The sequence below is a fragment of the Glandiceps talaboti genome, chromosome 3, assembly GCF_964340395.1.
Source record: "Glandiceps talaboti chromosome 3, keGlaTala1.1, whole genome shotgun sequence".
In the NCBI taxonomy this organism is placed as follows: Eukaryota; Metazoa; Hemichordata; class Enteropneusta; family Spengelidae; genus Glandiceps; species Glandiceps talaboti.
In genome coordinates, this window is record NC_135551.1 from 5,178,605 (window position 1) to 5,197,558 (window position 18,954).

The 18,954-nt window shown below is 35.5% G+C and overlaps 1 protein-coding gene across 1 annotated transcript; it reads right to left on the bottom strand.

Annotated features, from left to right (window-relative positions):
- Positions 1-8,254: 8,254 nt before the first annotated feature.
- LOC144432693 (sialate:O-sulfotransferase 2-like) lies at positions 8,255-17,282 on the bottom strand. Its single transcript, XM_078120957.1, has 4 exons — positions 17,246-17,282; positions 10,392-10,556; positions 9,531-9,725; positions 8,255-8,616 (listed from the first exon to the last, which is right to left on the bottom strand). The coding sequence occupies exons 1-4, from the start codon at positions 17,280-17,282 to the stop codon at positions 8,255-8,257; spliced, it is 759 nt and encodes a 252-aa protein (XP_077977083.1).
- Positions 17,283-18,954: the final 1,672 nt, after the last annotated feature.

Below are 18,954 nucleotides of genomic sequence, written 5' to 3' on the forward strand. Positions count from 1 at the left end.
GAGCAAAGAAGTGTTTCAGATATCAGAGTGTTCACGTTTGCGTGACCAAGACATGGACTGGCAAGCGGCGCCATGAATTGTGATCGAATCCCAGGGACGGATCGGTAGTAGATCAGTGTTCATGATAATTAATTTGCGTGTTCAATTACTAAGTCATCGATGTAGGGTTATAAATTCAGTGACTACACCATCAACAAAGTTACTTCTTACTATAAATCCTGTTGAAAAAGACCCTAGGAAAATGTCTAAGCAACAATGACGGGTGTTACTTTTTTGCAGTGTTTATCCAAATAGTAATCGTCGAATAACGTGACCCTGGCTGAAAACTGCGACAGTGAATGTACCATAAATTCCCAAAGCAGACTGACCAGAACAGACATATTGACACAAAAAAAGTGTGCAAGTTTACATCTTTTGACAGGTTTGGTTGGGGTCACCTCCATCGGCTAATGGTCGAAATCGTCATTGTAAAATATTTTTAATTACCCTCAACTACAAATCAGCGTATCATTGACGATCATTTCAATCGTAAGTGTTTAGAACTGATTCATAAGTAAAACGTAGAATTATTAATGACAATGGTATGCAAAGTTTTGTTGTTTAACAATCATCAGCGATTTGGCATGTTTGCACAAACCACAGATACTTGTTAGTGCATACACTTTTGATACTTCTATTCTATAAGGTAAAGGCTAAATTTAAAAATACATGATCCCAGTATTAACTTTTTTGTTGCGGCTATATTTCCTAAGTGAGGTGTGCCAAAGAAAGTTTTCCCATGATACTTTGCGCCAGTGCGACTTTTTGACATTGTACGTTCGACGTTCCCAATGAGTAAATGAAATTTTATCGAGAAGTCTATTCATATTTGTTTATGACAGCAAGATATTTTCAATTTTCTGTTTTGGTCATTTTTGGGGTCAAAAACTGTCATTTGTTTTGTAAATAAAAGAATTCAAAGTAAAAATGAATGACAGCCTCAAAACTAATCGATTGAATGGGCTGACATTTGGTGTGCAGGTATGTTAGAGTATCTGGATGAAGAATTCTTCAAGAAAATTTGAAGATGACATTGATATGCAAATACGTCTAAAACGTGCTGTGTAGTATCATATTATAGCCATGTTATTTTACAATACTCGTGAGAAAGTAGAATTTATTGGTGAAGTAAAGTTGCTCATACACCTAAGAAAATTTGACTACACTTGAATACATAATGAGCAAATGAAATGATCACAACAATCACATATCTTTGTAATATTATGACTATACAAGATCTAATACAGGGACGAATATTATCAAATAATGCCCTCGGCGTAACTCAGAAATAAATGTAGATGCGCTGTACCATGCAGTTACGATCAGCGGTTTTGAACTATGGAGGTAGGAAGGAAGGAGGTAGGAAGGATTATAGTCCTACCACCATTTCTGAACAAAATCGTTGTCCTTGAATTGGAATGGTATGCTTTTAATACAAAAGTTGCACAAAAATATGTTCTTGCTTTCAAAAGTTTTAGAATTAACACCATGATTTCACCGTCGCCCATACTGAGGTTTCCCTGCATCTATTGCTATGTATTTTGTTGGTGGGACTTTGCTGTACTGTATGAACACTTGTTCAGACTCAGGCCACTAAAACACAATTGCAAAAAAAACGTAAAGACACGAAGTATCGTTTTGCACAACGTTCGGCTTGAAGCAGGCTTGAAGGGTAACCATGCATGACAGTGAAGAGATGTTTAGAGCCCCAGCCGCATTCACACCTAAAACAAAAAGCGATTCTAGTCTGTTCCTATTATAGTGGTCTGAGGTTCAGATCAAAGTGCCACATTCATCCACAGCATAAAATCATAGACCCTAGACGACTGGCGTACCCAGTTAAATCCGATACACAGTTTGTAAAAGTCAGTTTTAAACCATAATTACTACACCTCTTTATCTTCTCGGCAAGAACATGCAGTTCTGCAATCCAACGTGAGGACCTCTCACCAACTTTCAGATCACTTCACATTGGGAACGTTGGTGAGAGTTCTACTAATATAATTCTGACAGGCAAAAAATATAGCCTTTCCGAGTTAAAATCCGAGGTTTAAATCCTGATATCTGAAAATTCCTAATCAACCCAGATTACATTGAATAAAAAAATAAGTCTAACCAACAATTTATGATTGTTCAGTCCCGAAACTTGCTATTATCCATACACTGTATACAAAGCTAAATACACGGTGATTGGTGTATCGCACTCCTTGACTGAGTGAGTCGGAAAAAAATAGGTAGACTCACTTGTCATAAATCGATTTATAAATCCACAACGGCACTGTGACAACTAAAGCAGTCCCTTTACAGACCATTTTCCTTTAGAAGTAGGCTAAAACAATGCTGAACGACAGGCAGTCCAAGGTATGCAAAACCATAAGCGAGCGCGTACTCACGATGCTAGATTAACACACTATTTTACCTGCGCATTGCAGACGCACAGTAAAAAGACCAGTTTTCAACATTAATGCAGGAAATACAAAGCTAACAATTTAAAATTGTATAAAATGTAAGAAAACTAAAAACAGGCGACAGTCAGAGCAGGCATGAACTTCGACTTACAATACCATTATTATGTTCTTGCATTTTGGGGCTAATGAAGTCATAGAGACTAGAGTGGGCGAGTTTCATCACAGTTAGTATAATCAATGGCACCGTGATAATTCTGACTTTCACTTGAAACTGGACCAGAACCGTCTGGGTCGGACGAGTCGTCATCATCATCAATTCAACGGCGACGCCACCAAATATACACCGTGAATTCATCTTCGGTCGCATCGATTTGAACAATCATGTCTGTCATTGTTGTCCTCTTTGACTAACATCGAATGTATTTATCATTGTAGAATGTAGACCTTTACGCTGTTTGACCGACTATTGAAGTATAACCCACATAGGTGATATTTCATTGACCTACATGGAAATGCTTGTAAATACTTTTTGCAAGTAGTAGTAGCTCAGACCACTCTAGTATTTTAGTGGTCTGGGGTAGTAGTAAGAATTTTTGCTAACGTTTACATGCTAGCGTAGTTGTACATGTACGTATACATGTCAGTTCGTATATATGTACATGTCAACTGACATGTACATTAAATGTAGCTCTCATCATATCATACATGTGTGTAACCCTTTTCTTCTGCACCCTCCCCTCCGCCTTCATGTGGTCAAACACAGACAACTAACTAACTAGTGTACACGCCTTGAATCACATGCAAGCGAGATAGATTTGAATATTCATTTGTTTACTGCCCGGTTATCGGGGTGAACTCATGAATATATTCTGAACTAAATGCAAATGTATTTAAATCACTTCCGACTCGCAATCTGAACTATTTTTCAGATCGAGTATAATCCGATTAGACAGGCGCTAATGGGAAAGTACAGAAACGTCCACCTCATCAGCATAAAAGTACAGAATTGAACTCAATCTGAACTATAGTACAGAAAATGACGTATTCTGTACTAAAATCCCTACTAGTGTAACTTACACTAAGGGCTGAAATATGTTCTTAAAAAGTTAAATGGCATCATTATATACATGTAGTAAAGGTCAGCACATCTAATGGTAGTATCATTGGTAGGGGAGATTTGGAGATTAAGGCAATTTTAGACTATCTTGGCAAACATTTCACATCTTGAAAAGACAATATCATCTCAAATTAGAATAGGGTGAAAATATTTAAGAAAAGTTTAATATCATTATGACAGTAAAAAGGTTGTTGGTGCATCTGATTGTTGGTTGAATGCATGAGTGACCTCTGGGGGTGAGGAAGTCCTTGGGGTTTTCCCCCTGGCAGATATGGAGTTTTTTGCTTGAGATACTAAGGCAATGTTTAGGTTATTCATAACCTTTGAGGTAATATTTCCAAGCTTCGAAAAGCTAACCTAAATGTACGTTTTAAATGAGTTTCCTATATCACATAAAATAGACATGTAACATTAGTATAGGGGCATTAATATATGTATAATGAAGTCACCGGTATGTTAGAGAACTTTAGGTGGTCATACCTAGTGTATAATAGAAACTGGAATCTGATAGATGTGGTGATTTGTAGTGTCAATAACATGACGAGTAGAACAATTTAGATTAACTTCATTTATAAACTATCTATGAAAATTGCCATTACGAAACCTTCAAGTTCACTTTTGCCCCAAACTGCAATATAATTGAAGCATTGATTGTGAAACAGCCAAGCATTTACATGACATGTTCTGTAACTAGTGTGGTAGCTAGGTAATACATGTATATGTATATGTATAGCTATGTTTGAACTAATAAGTAATATTAAAGAAATCATGTAAGAAACAGGGACAAGAACAAATATTGACATGTACCACATTTCAGACAAGGCTATATGCCATTGTAGAAAGGATTTTATTCTTCCATTATAATTTAAAACACAATGACCCCCCCCTATCCACAATTTTCCAAACAGCATGACCCCCCCTACTGCCAATTTCAAAAACAGGGAGACCCCCCCCCTACCAATCCACCGCCCCCCCCCCCCCCCAGGCCGAAGAAACTGACCGATCCCTTAGAACAAAACAAATCACATGTGTTCTATAAATTATGTTGATGTACCTCACACGTTTAATGAATAATTTGCCTAATTAATGATTTTCAGTAATTAGGTTATATGTGTATTTAGGTTATATATTGTAAATTAACCACCAATGTTTACATTTGTGACAAATCAAAATATCTATATTTAGGGTCTGGGTTAATTAAAAAGTGAAACCCTTCTTTCCATGTCATCACCTAAAAGATCACGGCTATGCAGATCTAATAATGATAAAATAAATTCAATAACACATGCACTGTTATACCGAGAAAATGTATTAATATGATGAATCAAATAACATAATGTGTAAATACATTGAGCAACGTATTTTCAACTTTAAATGTTGACCCCAACAGCTACAGGAAACACATAAACGTGATATAATGGAAAGAGCTTGACTTATGACATCTCTAATAACTTATCCTAAAAGTGGTTTGTTTTTTTTGCGTTCATTTTCATGAATTTATTAATAATTACAGCCAATTCCGAACGAATGATTGGTAATTTGTATTCAATCCTGTACTCAGTGTGTTTACTTTATTCGTTTTACACAGTCCAGCTAATTCAACACGGTTAAATTATTCTCTTCCCTGGTGTGTAAACTACTAGTTCCATATTGATATATCATTCACATTATTATTTATTATATTCACAGCATATGCGCGTCTGTGTTTCTGTGTATGTATGTATGTATGTATGTATGTGTCCGTCTGTCTGTCTCTGCATGTATCTATGTAGAAATTTAAGTAAATGTATGTACGTATGTATGTATGTACATTGTATGTATGTATGTATGTATGTATGTATGTATGTATGTATGTATGTATGTTTGTTTGTTTGTTTGTTTGTCTGTGTGTCTGTGTCTGTGTCTGTGTTTCTTTCTATTGCAGGGCCGTAGACTGACCAAATTGCCGGGGGGGGGGGGGGCATAATTAGTTTTACAATGATGGTGCAATCATGCATTTAAAATTAAGAAAAGTGGCTAATTTACATAAATTTGCATACAACTTGCATAATATCTATTTTAGCATACGCAATTAAATATCATATGTAAGGCTAGAAAAAATAAAAAAGCTGGTCAACGGGCAACCTAACCCATCATATTGGGTAGGTATGTAGAATTTCATTTTTTCACAATGCTTGACAAGGATAAAACAAACCATATATAATGACAGCAAAATATTTCAGGTCGAGTTTAGATAGAACTTATTCAGTCATCTTGATACTATCTCTTGCAATTTGTCTCCATAGCTACAGTTAGGAAATGTACACAATTTATGGTTAAACAAATGCTGTAGCTCCTCTCACCCTCTCTTCTGAAAAAATGTTAAGCACCGCCAAATGAAACTCAAGCATTATTTTAGCCACCCCTTCTGTCACCTACACTAAAGTGGAAATATAAAATTATGTGGTACAATACAAATGTATGATACATTTAAATAACAGTGATAGCCAACAACAATAATACTCTGAATGAGATTACTTTCCACAGGATGTGGATTTCACACGCATACGGAGATGTCTCTAATTAGCTCTAACCTATACAGGGAGGTACTTAGCCAGACACCATCCATCTTGTTTTGGGAGAAAGACAATTATCACCTTGATTGCTACTGATTGGAGGGACAACTCGAAAGGTGAAACAAATTGAAAATAAGACAGTGTAGGAGGCCATTTAGAGGCATAAAATAGCAAACCATAGACATAATTAGTCTTACAATACTTGAATATGGTAATAAAATACCAGAATTGAAACAATTATGCTATACATTACATATTATCTGGAAGTGCATTTTGTTGTGGCAAAGCTGAAAGATATTTTACGAATGTGTACTTGGCAAATGACTTCTCCTGAAGTTTAATTTGGTTCCAAAAAATCACGAATAAAGAGCAAAACATTTCAAGACTTTCAGACTTTGCGGCCCTATGACTGTTCAGCCCACTCCCATGGTCGTAAACTTTTGCTCAATTCTTTTTAGTGCACATTTAATATGCAACAGCTTAATTTAATCTCAATTCATGCTTGTATGCATCAGCAGAGCCATGTAAACCACTGTATAAGATATTATATAATTTGGAATAGACTCAAATGTATATTGTTACATGTACTATTATTCAGAAAATATAAAGTAATATCCTTAATTTTGAAACAAATGCGACGCCCGCATGAGGATATATTGCCCATCACCAAAAAAATATATGGGTAGGTTTGACAGCTTTTTCATTTTTCCTAAACCTAATGTCACATCTTTCAAAGTAGTTGCCGAAAAGATATCACATTCAAAGTATAAAAACCCAAACTTTTAAATTAAAAAAAATTGGATGGTGCTTTCTCAAATAAGTAACACTACAAAATAATCATTTTTTTTACCCTACTCCCAACACTGTTATGGCCTTCCTTTCTGTTGGAACCCAAGGTGAAATCAGTGAATTCTACTTGCCATTATCGTTATAATGGAAATAACTGAAGTTTGGATTTTGATGTCGAAGGTACAGCTCTGTTTACAAATTCAGGGTCATTCTTTCCTAGCAAGTTGTCGCTTCAAAATGAATTGCGTAATAACGCTAGTGTCAGTGCAACGATATAATTATATCAAACAACATTTTAACCAAAGGCAACGCCGAACACAATTATTGAAAGTGGATCTTTAAAGAACGGATCTTAAATTGCGTACCTAGTTTAATAGTTTTTCAGGGCTACCAAATATTCCAAAAAGAGGTCTGCCGTTTTTATCAGTAAATGTTTTAATGTAAGGAACAAGATGTAAATGAGGTCGAGTGCATCTTCGGAGTCACTGCATGCAACAGGTGACCTCACGTTGAACGACTTTTTCCGTCTTTTTTTTAAGTTTCACTCTCTGACATTATTGCGACTTGATATCTTCAAATGAAGGAGACTTTCAAGACTACTGTTACTCGCGGAAAATGCACAGTGCATGTGAACTTCTGTTGTACTTTCCCGCACAAAGAATTTTTTTAAAGTTACAATTTTTAACTGGACACATTTATTTATTTAAAGTTAAGCCAGGGTACAATAGAGATATAAAATACATAATAGCGAGTCAGTGTAAAGTCACTTTTGACTTTAGTAAACCATCAATTTAAATCGCGCATGCTATGAATCATCACGTAAATAACGATTTTAGTAACATCGCTATGTATTCAGAAAGTCGCTTTTTTTCTTGCTTTTTTCCAAGATATCAGGGGGCAGCTGCCCCCCCCCCCCCCCCGCAGGCTACGGTACTCTATTGTTATAGCAGATATCAATCACACTTCTATCGAAATGTAAAGCTCTGTGTATTTTGCATACCGTATGTTAACATGTTAATCATGTTTACACGAGGTTTGGGAAGACTGGAGTGTTTATCAGTATCTCTCATATTCGATTTAAACATATTCCCGATATATTCCTATTACCTCAGATTATTTGTTTCCCTTGTCTACATTTATTACTACCTTATTGGCATATCTCACACATGAAAAAGCATTTGGAACAACACTCCCGAGAAAACAGTCTATTCATGTTGGACCCTTTAGTAGAAGCAAACCCAATATACGAGATATGAAACTGAAATCATAGTAATGGCCTATACTTTTGACATTTTATCTTAAACATTCTATGGTGACTTGTAGACATGCCACATAATGGACATATCTTATAACAGTTTGGATGCAGGGTGTATAGGGCTATGACCGTCTTCTTTCAGGATACGATCTATGTACGTGATGTACCCATTGATCAATTTATGTAAACTATTTGTGTAGGGATCAAACTTTGACCCTTTACGATTCTTGGTTGGTTTTCGATAGAAATTGCCTTCTTTGTTCTCTTCAACACATCGCCGCCTTTCTGCTGTAAACGTAAGGTTGAGAAATGACATCATACGGTCGATATTTGATATGGTATCCTTCTTCAGGTCCTCATAGTAAACAACTAAAAGACGTCTTTTTTCAGTCAACCAACATTTGTGTAATCTTTGCCAGTATGAACTGTGTTCTGCGACAAACTCTTCCCAATCTGAAAAAAATACTATCCTGTTATACCTTAGGCTTATTAAAAGTGACACCACTGTCTAAAATCTGAATCTACCAATGCTTCTATAGATAGTTCTTATGTTTCAGTATGAGACATGTTATAAATCTATGTACAGTGTTAGAATTATTGCATGCATAGTGACAACATAAACCATATTCTTACAAGTTGAGATATGATGTTGCAATATGTTGATTAAAGTAGGTAGGCGTGAATGATGATGTATTTATGTTTTTAATCACGTCAGCAAATCAACAGACATGAAACAACGCCCAACTCCATGAACAGCATAGAATCCATTGCAGCCTTAATAAGCGCATAGGATTAAAGCATTCACATTGCAACCCCTATCCTACTGGGTACCAATTATACAACATAGATGAGAGCGTGCACGTACCTACCACCGTTTGATCGGTTTGATGGCATATTACTACATGGTGCTTTCATTTAGTTGTTTGGTAAATGTTATCGCTACACTGTTTGGTTGTTATAATGTAAGTAGGTATATATAACACAATGAATCCTTCGGTAGTTATATGCTCTTTCGTGCACTTTATACCTAGCTCCGCTAATCAACTCATGACGTCATGAAGTAGAATAATATTTGAAAGACACAACAAAAAGTAGTGTTTAACAAAACGTCATTCTTAAACATATAATATCATATTATGTTAACATACAAAACTTTTGTTGGTCTATTCCTTGTGAACTTCTATCCAAGGCTATATTATGGTTTATTATTTGTTTTTATCAGATTGTTTATTTCTATTTACTCATTTCAAGAATTTCAAACCATTCAAGCTATATTTGATATATATACCATATTTCTCATTCAACATCTAATCAGTTGACATTCTACACATTGCTGTGCATATGTTGTTAAGACAATTCACACTTACATTTCCCTGTAATATTTTGTAGTGGAAATCGTGATATGTGATCACCATGTCGTCTTCTGTATTCAGCTATTATAGCATTGTACGGATTTCGAATAAGCAAAATAGCAGATGAAAACTCATGTTTCCTATCACAATAATGCGTTTTGACGATGAGGGTGTTGCCTTTGCGATAATCTTCAAGTTGTCCACGAAAACCTATTGTTATGGGACAATATGTATGGGATTAATGACAGAGTTAACATACAACAGTTAGTGCTATGAATCTCTTTTATTTTACAGGGGAACTAAGAGGGGACAGGCCTCATTATATATTTTCCGACAATACATCACCCTAGTGTACATCAGGCCTCTTCTGCGCCAAATTTGTTATTTTTGATTTCTTAATTAACCTCTGCCAAGGGTTGGTTAAAATTAATTTTTCGGTGTCATTATTGTACGTAAAGGAAAGAAGCTAAAGATAAAATTAGCCTAACACACTTGTTCCCTTTTAATATTCAGTTCGACACGTAGTAGTTATAAACATAACAAGTATCTAGTTCTTACACTATCCAAAGCACATTCAAACTGGACGGAGAAGTTTTCAGTTATGAATGATACGTTTCGCAGAATGTAAACAAGAAAATATAACAGTCATGAGAAGTCAAACGTGTGTATATATATCATAATTTATGATACGAGGGCGCCACATTAGACAGTGTGTATACTGTTTATTGAACTTGTCAATACAGTGGTGGATATTTTGACTTTAAGTTAGTACTCATTTACGTAATTTAGGAAAACCTATTGACGTGAACAAACATTGCATTTTCTTATAGTAACGAAAGGTAGAGGAACTTCTTACGACAAACAGTTTCTACGCACCTCCACGAAAGAGACCACGATCATTGCCAATAGATCCAGTGTAAATTCCTGAAGCAATTTCCAATAGATGTCTAGTCCAGGTATTCCCTGATCCAGGAAAACTCACTAAGGCTACGAGGGGTCGGGTCTTACTGCTCCAGTTGGGAAACCTTACAGAGCAGTTTACTGAAAGTTAAGATAACGTTCATGTTCAAAATAATACTACTTCATTGCAACGATACCTGTATGTATGTATGTATGTATGTATGTATGTATGTATGTATGTATGTATGTATGTATGTATGTATGTATGTATGTATGTATGTATGTATGTATGTGTGTGTGTGTGTGTGTGTGTGTGTGTGTGTATGTATGTATGTATGTATGTATGTATGTATGTATGTATGTATGTATGTATGTATGTGTGTATGTAGAAAGAAATGTATAAGAAACTTGTGAGACAGTACGAATAAATAGATGTAATCCGACGTTTCGAATAAACATTCCTTTTCAAGGAATTCAAAGGCAAGACTTAGGTAAACACCTGATTATATCTGAATGTTTTGGAATAGAACGACAACCTCGCGTGATTAACGATTATACGTGTGAAAAGTTATAAAATTCGCACACACCAAAAAGAACAAATAGAACACGCCTGCAATATAAAATAAGCGTGATTAGACAGGAAATGACGTGAATAATCTATTAATTCCAAGAGGTTCCAGCATTCCGAGAATGATTTCCTCTTCCTTCAACCTCAAATGGTTCTCATCTCCAGTAACCTTACAAATTCCTGTAATAGACATATCTGATACACTATGATCGTTGGTAATAAAATGCATAGATACGGGATAGTTACGATTCTTTTGTCTGGTCAGACGGAGATGTTCCAAGAAACGATCACCAAGACGAAGTACAGTTGAACCTAAATGAAAAACACATTTCTGGCACGTAATGTAATACACTACGTTAGTACTAATACAAACAAATCTACTCGTAACAGCCACACTGTTCTTAGGGCCAAAAACACCACCATATCTCTAAGATTAGTATCACGACGTCAAGTTGTTAAAGGTGCTTCAGGAAATAATGAATTGTTAACCCTATTAGAACGTAAGATAATAAAATGCTTGTATATAATGTTCTTAACTCTAGTGGAAAAGGGATGGTATGTTTGAGCCAATATGGGACGATCGTTATTACTCTTCTGATCATGTGATTTGACACAAGCTTCCCTAGACAAAGATGACACTTTAAGTAAAGCCGCATTGGTAACCGACACTGGATAACCACGTTGATGGAAGTACGTGCAAAATTCAGCAGACCTTTCTCTGAAATCCAAATCACTACTACAAATACGACGTAAACGAAGTAATTGTGAATAGGGAATGGAATCTTTACACTTAGTAGGATGTGATGAACCATACTGCAAATATGAATGTGTAGGTTTAATTTAGTATAAATAGATGTAGCTATATCATCACCATCAATCCTAAGGGAGATGTCAAAGAAATTGATAGTTAGTTAGTTAGTTAGTTCAGAAATATCATAGTATACTGAATAGCAGGATTAAAGTTACACATGTAGTTTGCATAGGTTCCTCAAGTTTGAGTGAAGCTGCACAAGCGCCATCATCATTAAATCGTTTATATAGATCAGGTAGGATCCCTTGATACGAACTGAAAATAAGGTGTTCTTGATAAGACATAAATAGACAAGCATAACTAGGACCAAGACAACTTCCCATAGCAACGCCGTGTTTCTGCACACCATACCTATCATTAAAGGTAAATTATATTATAGCATTAGCGATTCCAGTGAATTTTGTGACGTCATCGCTGTACATTATTACTGATAATGTACTCCGTTATTGGGCATCGCGGCCCCGGAACGAGCATAACAATACAAGCTTATGTCCGTAAGGCAATTTTTTCCAATTTTTTTTTTTAATGTATGTTGTTACTTATGATTGTCATTTCTACTGTTTAAAAATACAACGCATTCATGAAACAAATTTGTTCACATATGTGTGTGTACGTGTATGTACGTATGTCGCTATGATTAGTATTCAGCTTCCGGGCAACATGGCAGACGATGTTCAGCGCTGTGTATATTATACGTTGTTTTGCGTTTCTCGGTCTACAAATTAACTGGAATTGGCAAAACTATAAAATAATAACAATAATGTATGCCCTCCCAGTCCATAATGGACTCAAGCAAGCTTTGCACTCCATAATGGGCTCGGCTGTCACCTCGCCCATTATGTCGTTCAAAGTTTGCTTTCGTCCATTATGTATGTATGTATGTATGTATGTATGTATGTATGTATGTATGTGTGTGTGTGTGTGTGTGTGTGTGTGTGTGTGTGCATCATTCTTATGCGTACTTTACCGTTTATTTCAACTTGCCAGGTAATGTGTCGTTCTATTGTCGTACTCAGTTATTTATTGGAAAGTTAACCCACATATATCTTGAATAAGCTTTTTGTAAAAGAATATTAATTCGAAGCATTGGGATTGTACACATCGCTTGCAATTGACAACCGACGTGTTGTTCAAGTTACACCACTTCACGTGTGTAAACCCTTTGTTTCAGGAGTATATTATTTACACGATTGTATCCACATTGTCTAATACTACACTGGTTCGGTGCAATATAACGATATTGCACTGGTACGATAGTATATCCAGATACTGCACTGGTACAATACAATATTAAGACAATGTTGTATTCTAGTAAAGTTATGCATGTTTTTGTATGAAACATTTAATCAAATTTTAATTAAAGCACAGACTAAATAACTTGTGTTAGTTTTCTAAGTCATTATTCTCATGCAACAAGTTTTTACTTTGTATTTTTTATGCTTTTCATTCTTCCGGGGTTCTCAATCAAAGATAACTTTAGTGCAAACCCACAAACAATGAAAAGCTCAAAAGAAAACCCAATGCAACAAGTATTGTAACTAGTCTCAAATGTTACAAATTGCACTTCAAAAATAGATTCCAATACCTGCGCCTTGCTTAAATGTGAGCCACAAAGAATTTATGCTGATCAAATTTTGGAGGTCTTTTTACAGGTCGAAAATAGAACTGTAACATCACAGTTAGAGTAAAGTATGAATCGATTTGACAATCATACAGTATTGTTTTACACCCAAACAACAGTGCCAGAACATTGGTAAACAATGTTTCCATCTTACTGGCAATTCTCGTAGGTTTTGATAATTCGAGAAGGTGATAAAGGAAGAGAACATTTCATCTGATAAAATGCGAGTGCGGTGCAGATTTTGAAAAACATACCACACTCGACATATATACTAGAACTAAATTGATGGTTCGTGAAATGACGTTGAATATCCATTTATTAAAGACGTTATCAAACTTACAAAGGGGCGACAGTGATAACCTAGTGGTCAGTACAATCACGTACGATTTTAAGAAACACAGAGCCGGATTCAAGTTTTGTCTACAAAAGAAAAAAATGTAGTTGATGTAAATATTTAGAGGACACGAGGATTAAATTGTACTCAACAGTCTGTTCTCAACATCATGGAGAAGACAAACTAGATTACTATCCACAATCGCCCCACAACGTATATAATACCCACGGCATTACTGTCCTCTCACATCAAAATCACATCCCGGAATTACAAATCTGATCGAAACAAGTGTTATATAAGTGCCATATGGTTGAAATAAACTGACTAATCACTGGCCTGTTGCATAGTTTTACAATGATTTGCAGATCAAATCCGATTGGCCAATTTGTGCCCACATACAGGTGTGCTTGCTCTGGCCATTCAAAAACCATAATCTTTCCAATACTTTCAGTAGTGTGGGGATTCAGCTTTTTGATGATGTTATTCAGCTAAATTTAACCAAACAAATTCAATAATATGTCATTAGTGCGAACGTGCACGTGGTGTAAGCTGCTTAATGAGCTACAGTGCGGATAATGGGCTATAGCGCAGATATTGCACCAACCTCGTGCTCCGCTGCACTACACACTTATTTGGATAGAGATTGATATCATGGCCAACACTGATATCTAACATACAAATCGACAGAGACACGATCCAAAAAGAAACAAAAAACTGCATTGATTGTTCATTGGCTTTATTGGATTGAAAGCGCAATGAGACAACGAACAAATCTGGTGACAGAGGTTCATATCAGACTTTATAGGTTGAATGGTTTGGCCCTCTTGGTGTATTCTAATTTCATATCAAAGCAAGGCAATGTCTCTCAACCATCAATTTAAAGCAAGGCAATGTCTCTCAACCCATGTTTTACTTGTAATTTAGTGTTGTTGGACGACTTAATACTCTTTCGCAATGTGATTTCCATCATTTTATTTATCAGCTCTAGATTTTAGTGTTGACTGTGTCTTTTGAGTCTTTGTTGTTGGTTTGTTTTGTTTGTTATATAATTTATTCTTGTGATGTATATTTTATCTTCTTGACGGTTTTACTGTAGTTTTTATTCATATTTTACATCTCGGATGTATTGGCACGCCTGTGCTACTTTTTAAACCAAGTATAAATAAAATAATAAAAATAATAATAATAATTCGGATGTACACATTTGGTATGCATATTTAGTTTAGAACAGCTAATAAATGAAAGGAAACGAGAATGTGGGTCGAACCGAGTAATTTGATTGGTTGACTATGTGGATACACACACGCTTAGTCCGGCCCGTCTGCCATTTGAACGGTGAACACCTTCGGAACAGCACTGTATTTACGGTGATGAGACACTTTCCATAAAGAACTGTTGGAGTAATATTAGCGAGAATATAATTGAATAAGCTTGGAAAAAGGGACAGAAAATGAAAATGCGTACGTATTACATGTATGTCTCAGTACCGTAGCCTGCGAGGGGGGGGGGGGACAGCCCCCCCCCCCTGAGATTTTTGGTGGAAAAAGCAAGAAAAGTGTGACTTTTTGAATACATAGCGACGTAACAGTTATTAAAATCGTTATTTACGTGATGATTCCTAGCATGCGCGATTTAAATTGGTGGATCACTAAAAGTCAAAAGTGACTACACAAACTCCTCGCTAATATGTATCTTATATCTCTATTGTACGCTGGCTTAACATTGAATAAAAAAATGTGTCCAGTTGAAAATTTTAACTTTTAAAAATTCTTTGCGCGGAAAAGAACAAACGAAGTTCACATGCAACGTGCATTTTCCGTGGGTAACAGTAGTCTTGAAAGTCTCCTTCATTTGAAGATAGCAAGTCGCAATAATGTCAGAGAGTGAAACTCAAAAAAAAAAAACAGAAAAAGTCGTTCAACGTGAGGTCGCCTGTTGCATGCAGTGACTCCGAAGATGCATTCGACCTCATTTACATCTTGTTTCTTATATTAAAACATTTACTGATAAAACGGCAGACCTCTTTTTAGAATATTTGGTGGCCCTGAAAAACAAAGTCTGAAAGTCTTGAAATGTTTTGCTCTTTATTCGTGATTTTTTGGAACCAAATTAAACTTCAGGAGAAGTCATTACCAAGTGCACATCCGCAAAATATCTTTCAGCTTTGCCACATCAAAATATACTTCACGATAATATGTAATGTATAGCATAATTGTTTCAATTCTGGTATTTTATTACCATATTCAACTATTGTAAGACAAAAAAGTATGTCTATGGTTTGATATTGTATGCCTCCTACACTGTCTTATTTTCATTTTTTTCACCTTTGGAGTTGTCTCTCCAATCAGTAGCAATCAATGATAATTGTCTTTCTCCTAAAACAAGATGGACGGTGTCTGGCTAAGTACCTCCCAGTATAGGTTAGAGCTAATTAGAGACATCTCTGTATGCGTGTGAAATCGACATCCTGTGGGATGTAATCTCATTCAGAGTATTATTGATGTTGGCTATCACTGTTATTTTAATGTATCATATTATACCACATAATTTTATATCTCCACTTTAGTGTAGGTGACAGAATGGGTGGCTAAAATAATGCTCGAGTTTCATTTGGCGGGGCTTAACATTTTTCCAGAAGAGAGGGTAAGAGGAGCTACAACATTTGTTTAACCGTAAATTGTGTACATTTCCTAACTGTAGCTATGCAGACAAATCGCAAGAGATAGTATCATGAATAATGAATTTCATCAAAATAAATGTATACGAGAATCTGGTTAATCATACGAGGTCATACACTTACTATTGTCTTACTATTATTAAGATAATATTCAATTTACTATCTTAATTTATTTACTCATGGTAATTGTATGTATGTATGTATGCATGTATGTACAAATGTATGTATGTATGTATGTATGTATGTATGTATGTATGTATGTATGTATGTATGCTTGCCTGCCTGCCTAAAGCTGCCTGTCTGTCTGTCTGTCTGTCTGTCTGTCTATCTGTCTATCTGCAAGGCGGGAGGGAAGGAGGTAGGTAGGTACACATGACTATGCTGGTCTGTGTGTAGGTTGGGCAGGTTGGTAGGCAGGTACTTAGGTAAGTGGGTGGGTCGGTAAGTATTATCGAGATCTGTCTTACCAGAAATGTTATTATATAATTGTATTCTCTGTACAAGAAGTGAGTGCAGATATATCGACGCTGACTATGTGTGAATGATATGTCCAAATATAACATACCTCAAATGGTGTAAAACTTAATGGAAATACAACCATTCGATCTCACGATTTCTGCACTAGTTAAGCATTATAAATATTTAGACTACATTTATAGAATTAAACATGACGGTGGCGTTCACAAAAAATATTCCACTGCAGTCAAATCAATAAACTGTTTGGTTGATATCACTTTGTACTTTCTTTCGGGGGTGGAAACCAATGAAACAACCAACAAATATGACTTTAAGTACAGTAACTATTCAAGAGGTACTTACATGTCTCTGTAATATTCATAGCATTATTCCAGGACATTTTGGCCGGACTGTACAGCACAACATTGTGACGAGAAGGCAAGTTCAATACTATGACTAAACAGCCAAGGGTTGCACAAACAGTTGAGACACTGGCAATTTTTAAAAGGCGAGCCATTGCATTGCGATGGATTTATAAGAAATGGTACACTCGAAAGTATAATGTAAACATTACGTGTTGCTCTCTCAAAAAAACAACAGATTAAATGACACGATTGTTTACTTTTCGTTGCTAGTACTATACTATGTTCTCATATAGGAGTAGCTCGTCAAGGTACCAGTGAGAATACTTCTCTACAAAATGAAAATCAAACTATATAACGGCCTAAGTGGCTCTAGTTGACTATTTTTGGAGTTTACCCTTGGTGCTTATACACCTACTTGTCAACCATGTATTTATACTTGACTCAATGTTTCTGAGTGTTAAGTATAATCTGTCATCAATATTTATATTGATATGTACACCGATATGCAAACGCTCGTTTGACTCATGAAGCGAGGAAATTGTTTAATCCCTATTCTAAATTATACATGGAGAATTGACCTCAAGAACTTATCACATGGTGCGTCATTCATGTAGCAAATACACTGTTCGAAAACAATTAGAATTAAAACTTTTAAAATACAAAAATCTTAATTACATATTTCACAAAATGATAATCAGTATAAAAAGTGTGTTAACCATTATACAAGAGCTTTATCAATAGTCTGTGCCAGAATTCAATTGAGCCAATAGCTTCTGATATAATGACGCCATCACGAACATTTATACCAATTATGTAATTAAATATTAAACAGATTGTCTCTAGAAATAACGTTTTCCAGATATAGTTTTACTTCAGTTATTTTCCCTCGCTCTCTCCCTCTCTACATATAACGAAACACAACACGGCATACCAATTCGCGATCGGTCTGAGGATAGTGTCGCCATTATGACGTCATTGTAACTATGGAGATGTATCAGTATGGTCGGAAAATTGTGAAATCAACTGACAGCGAGATAGACTTATCGTTTACAGTTGACTAGGCATTAAAAACTGAACACAAGCTGATCATGATTACCTAGTTATATTGGACCATCTTTTACATTCAGTACATAGGTTCCATGTAATGACAGAAACATAAACTGTTGGGGTTTTTTTATTTTGAAACCTAATTTTATCTTTATTAGTTTTTGATTTTTGATTTCATTTTTTTTGGCCTAGGTCCATCCTTAACGTCATTGGTAATCAATTTTTTATTTGATATATTATTCTAAACGCTGATGGCGCACAACATGTTGTAACCTTTAGTTGCTTAGCAGTGCCTTTTCTATACATTGAATTCATTTGGTATATTGTATACGTGATATCTGAAAAGAATCGTGCTTTATAGTAGGTACACAAACAGCAAGATACAGTATGCTTAACTATTTTTTTTAAGTTACATAGTGAAGAGGAGTAAATACTTTAACCCTTGTAATTTAACCACAGATATTTACACTTGTGATAATCAAAATATCTTTATGTGAAACCCTTCTTTCCATTGATCCCCTCGAAAATCAAAGCTATCAAAGAAGACTAATACTGATAAGATAAATTCAATGACACATATACAATTATAGATACGGAGACAAGGAAAATGATAATAAACAATCCGTGACATCAAGTGGCCAATTCAAGTGATATTCCGAT

What these genes read in the sequence shown, in the direction of transcription:
- LOC144432693 (XM_078120957.1), bottom strand. Translation starts at nt 17,282, where the DNA reads ATGTCCTGGAATAATGCTATGAATATTACAGAGACAT. An exon ending in TATGAATATTACAGAGACAT is followed by an intron (nt 10,557 to 17,245) that starts GTAAGTACCTCT and finishes CTTAACTTTCAG; the next exon opens with TAAACTGCTCTGTAAGGTTT. An exon ending in TCGTGGTCTCTTTCGTGGAG is followed by an intron (nt 9,726 to 10,391) that starts GTGCGTAGAAAC and finishes CCATAACAATAG; the next exon opens with GTTTTCGTGGACAACTTGAA.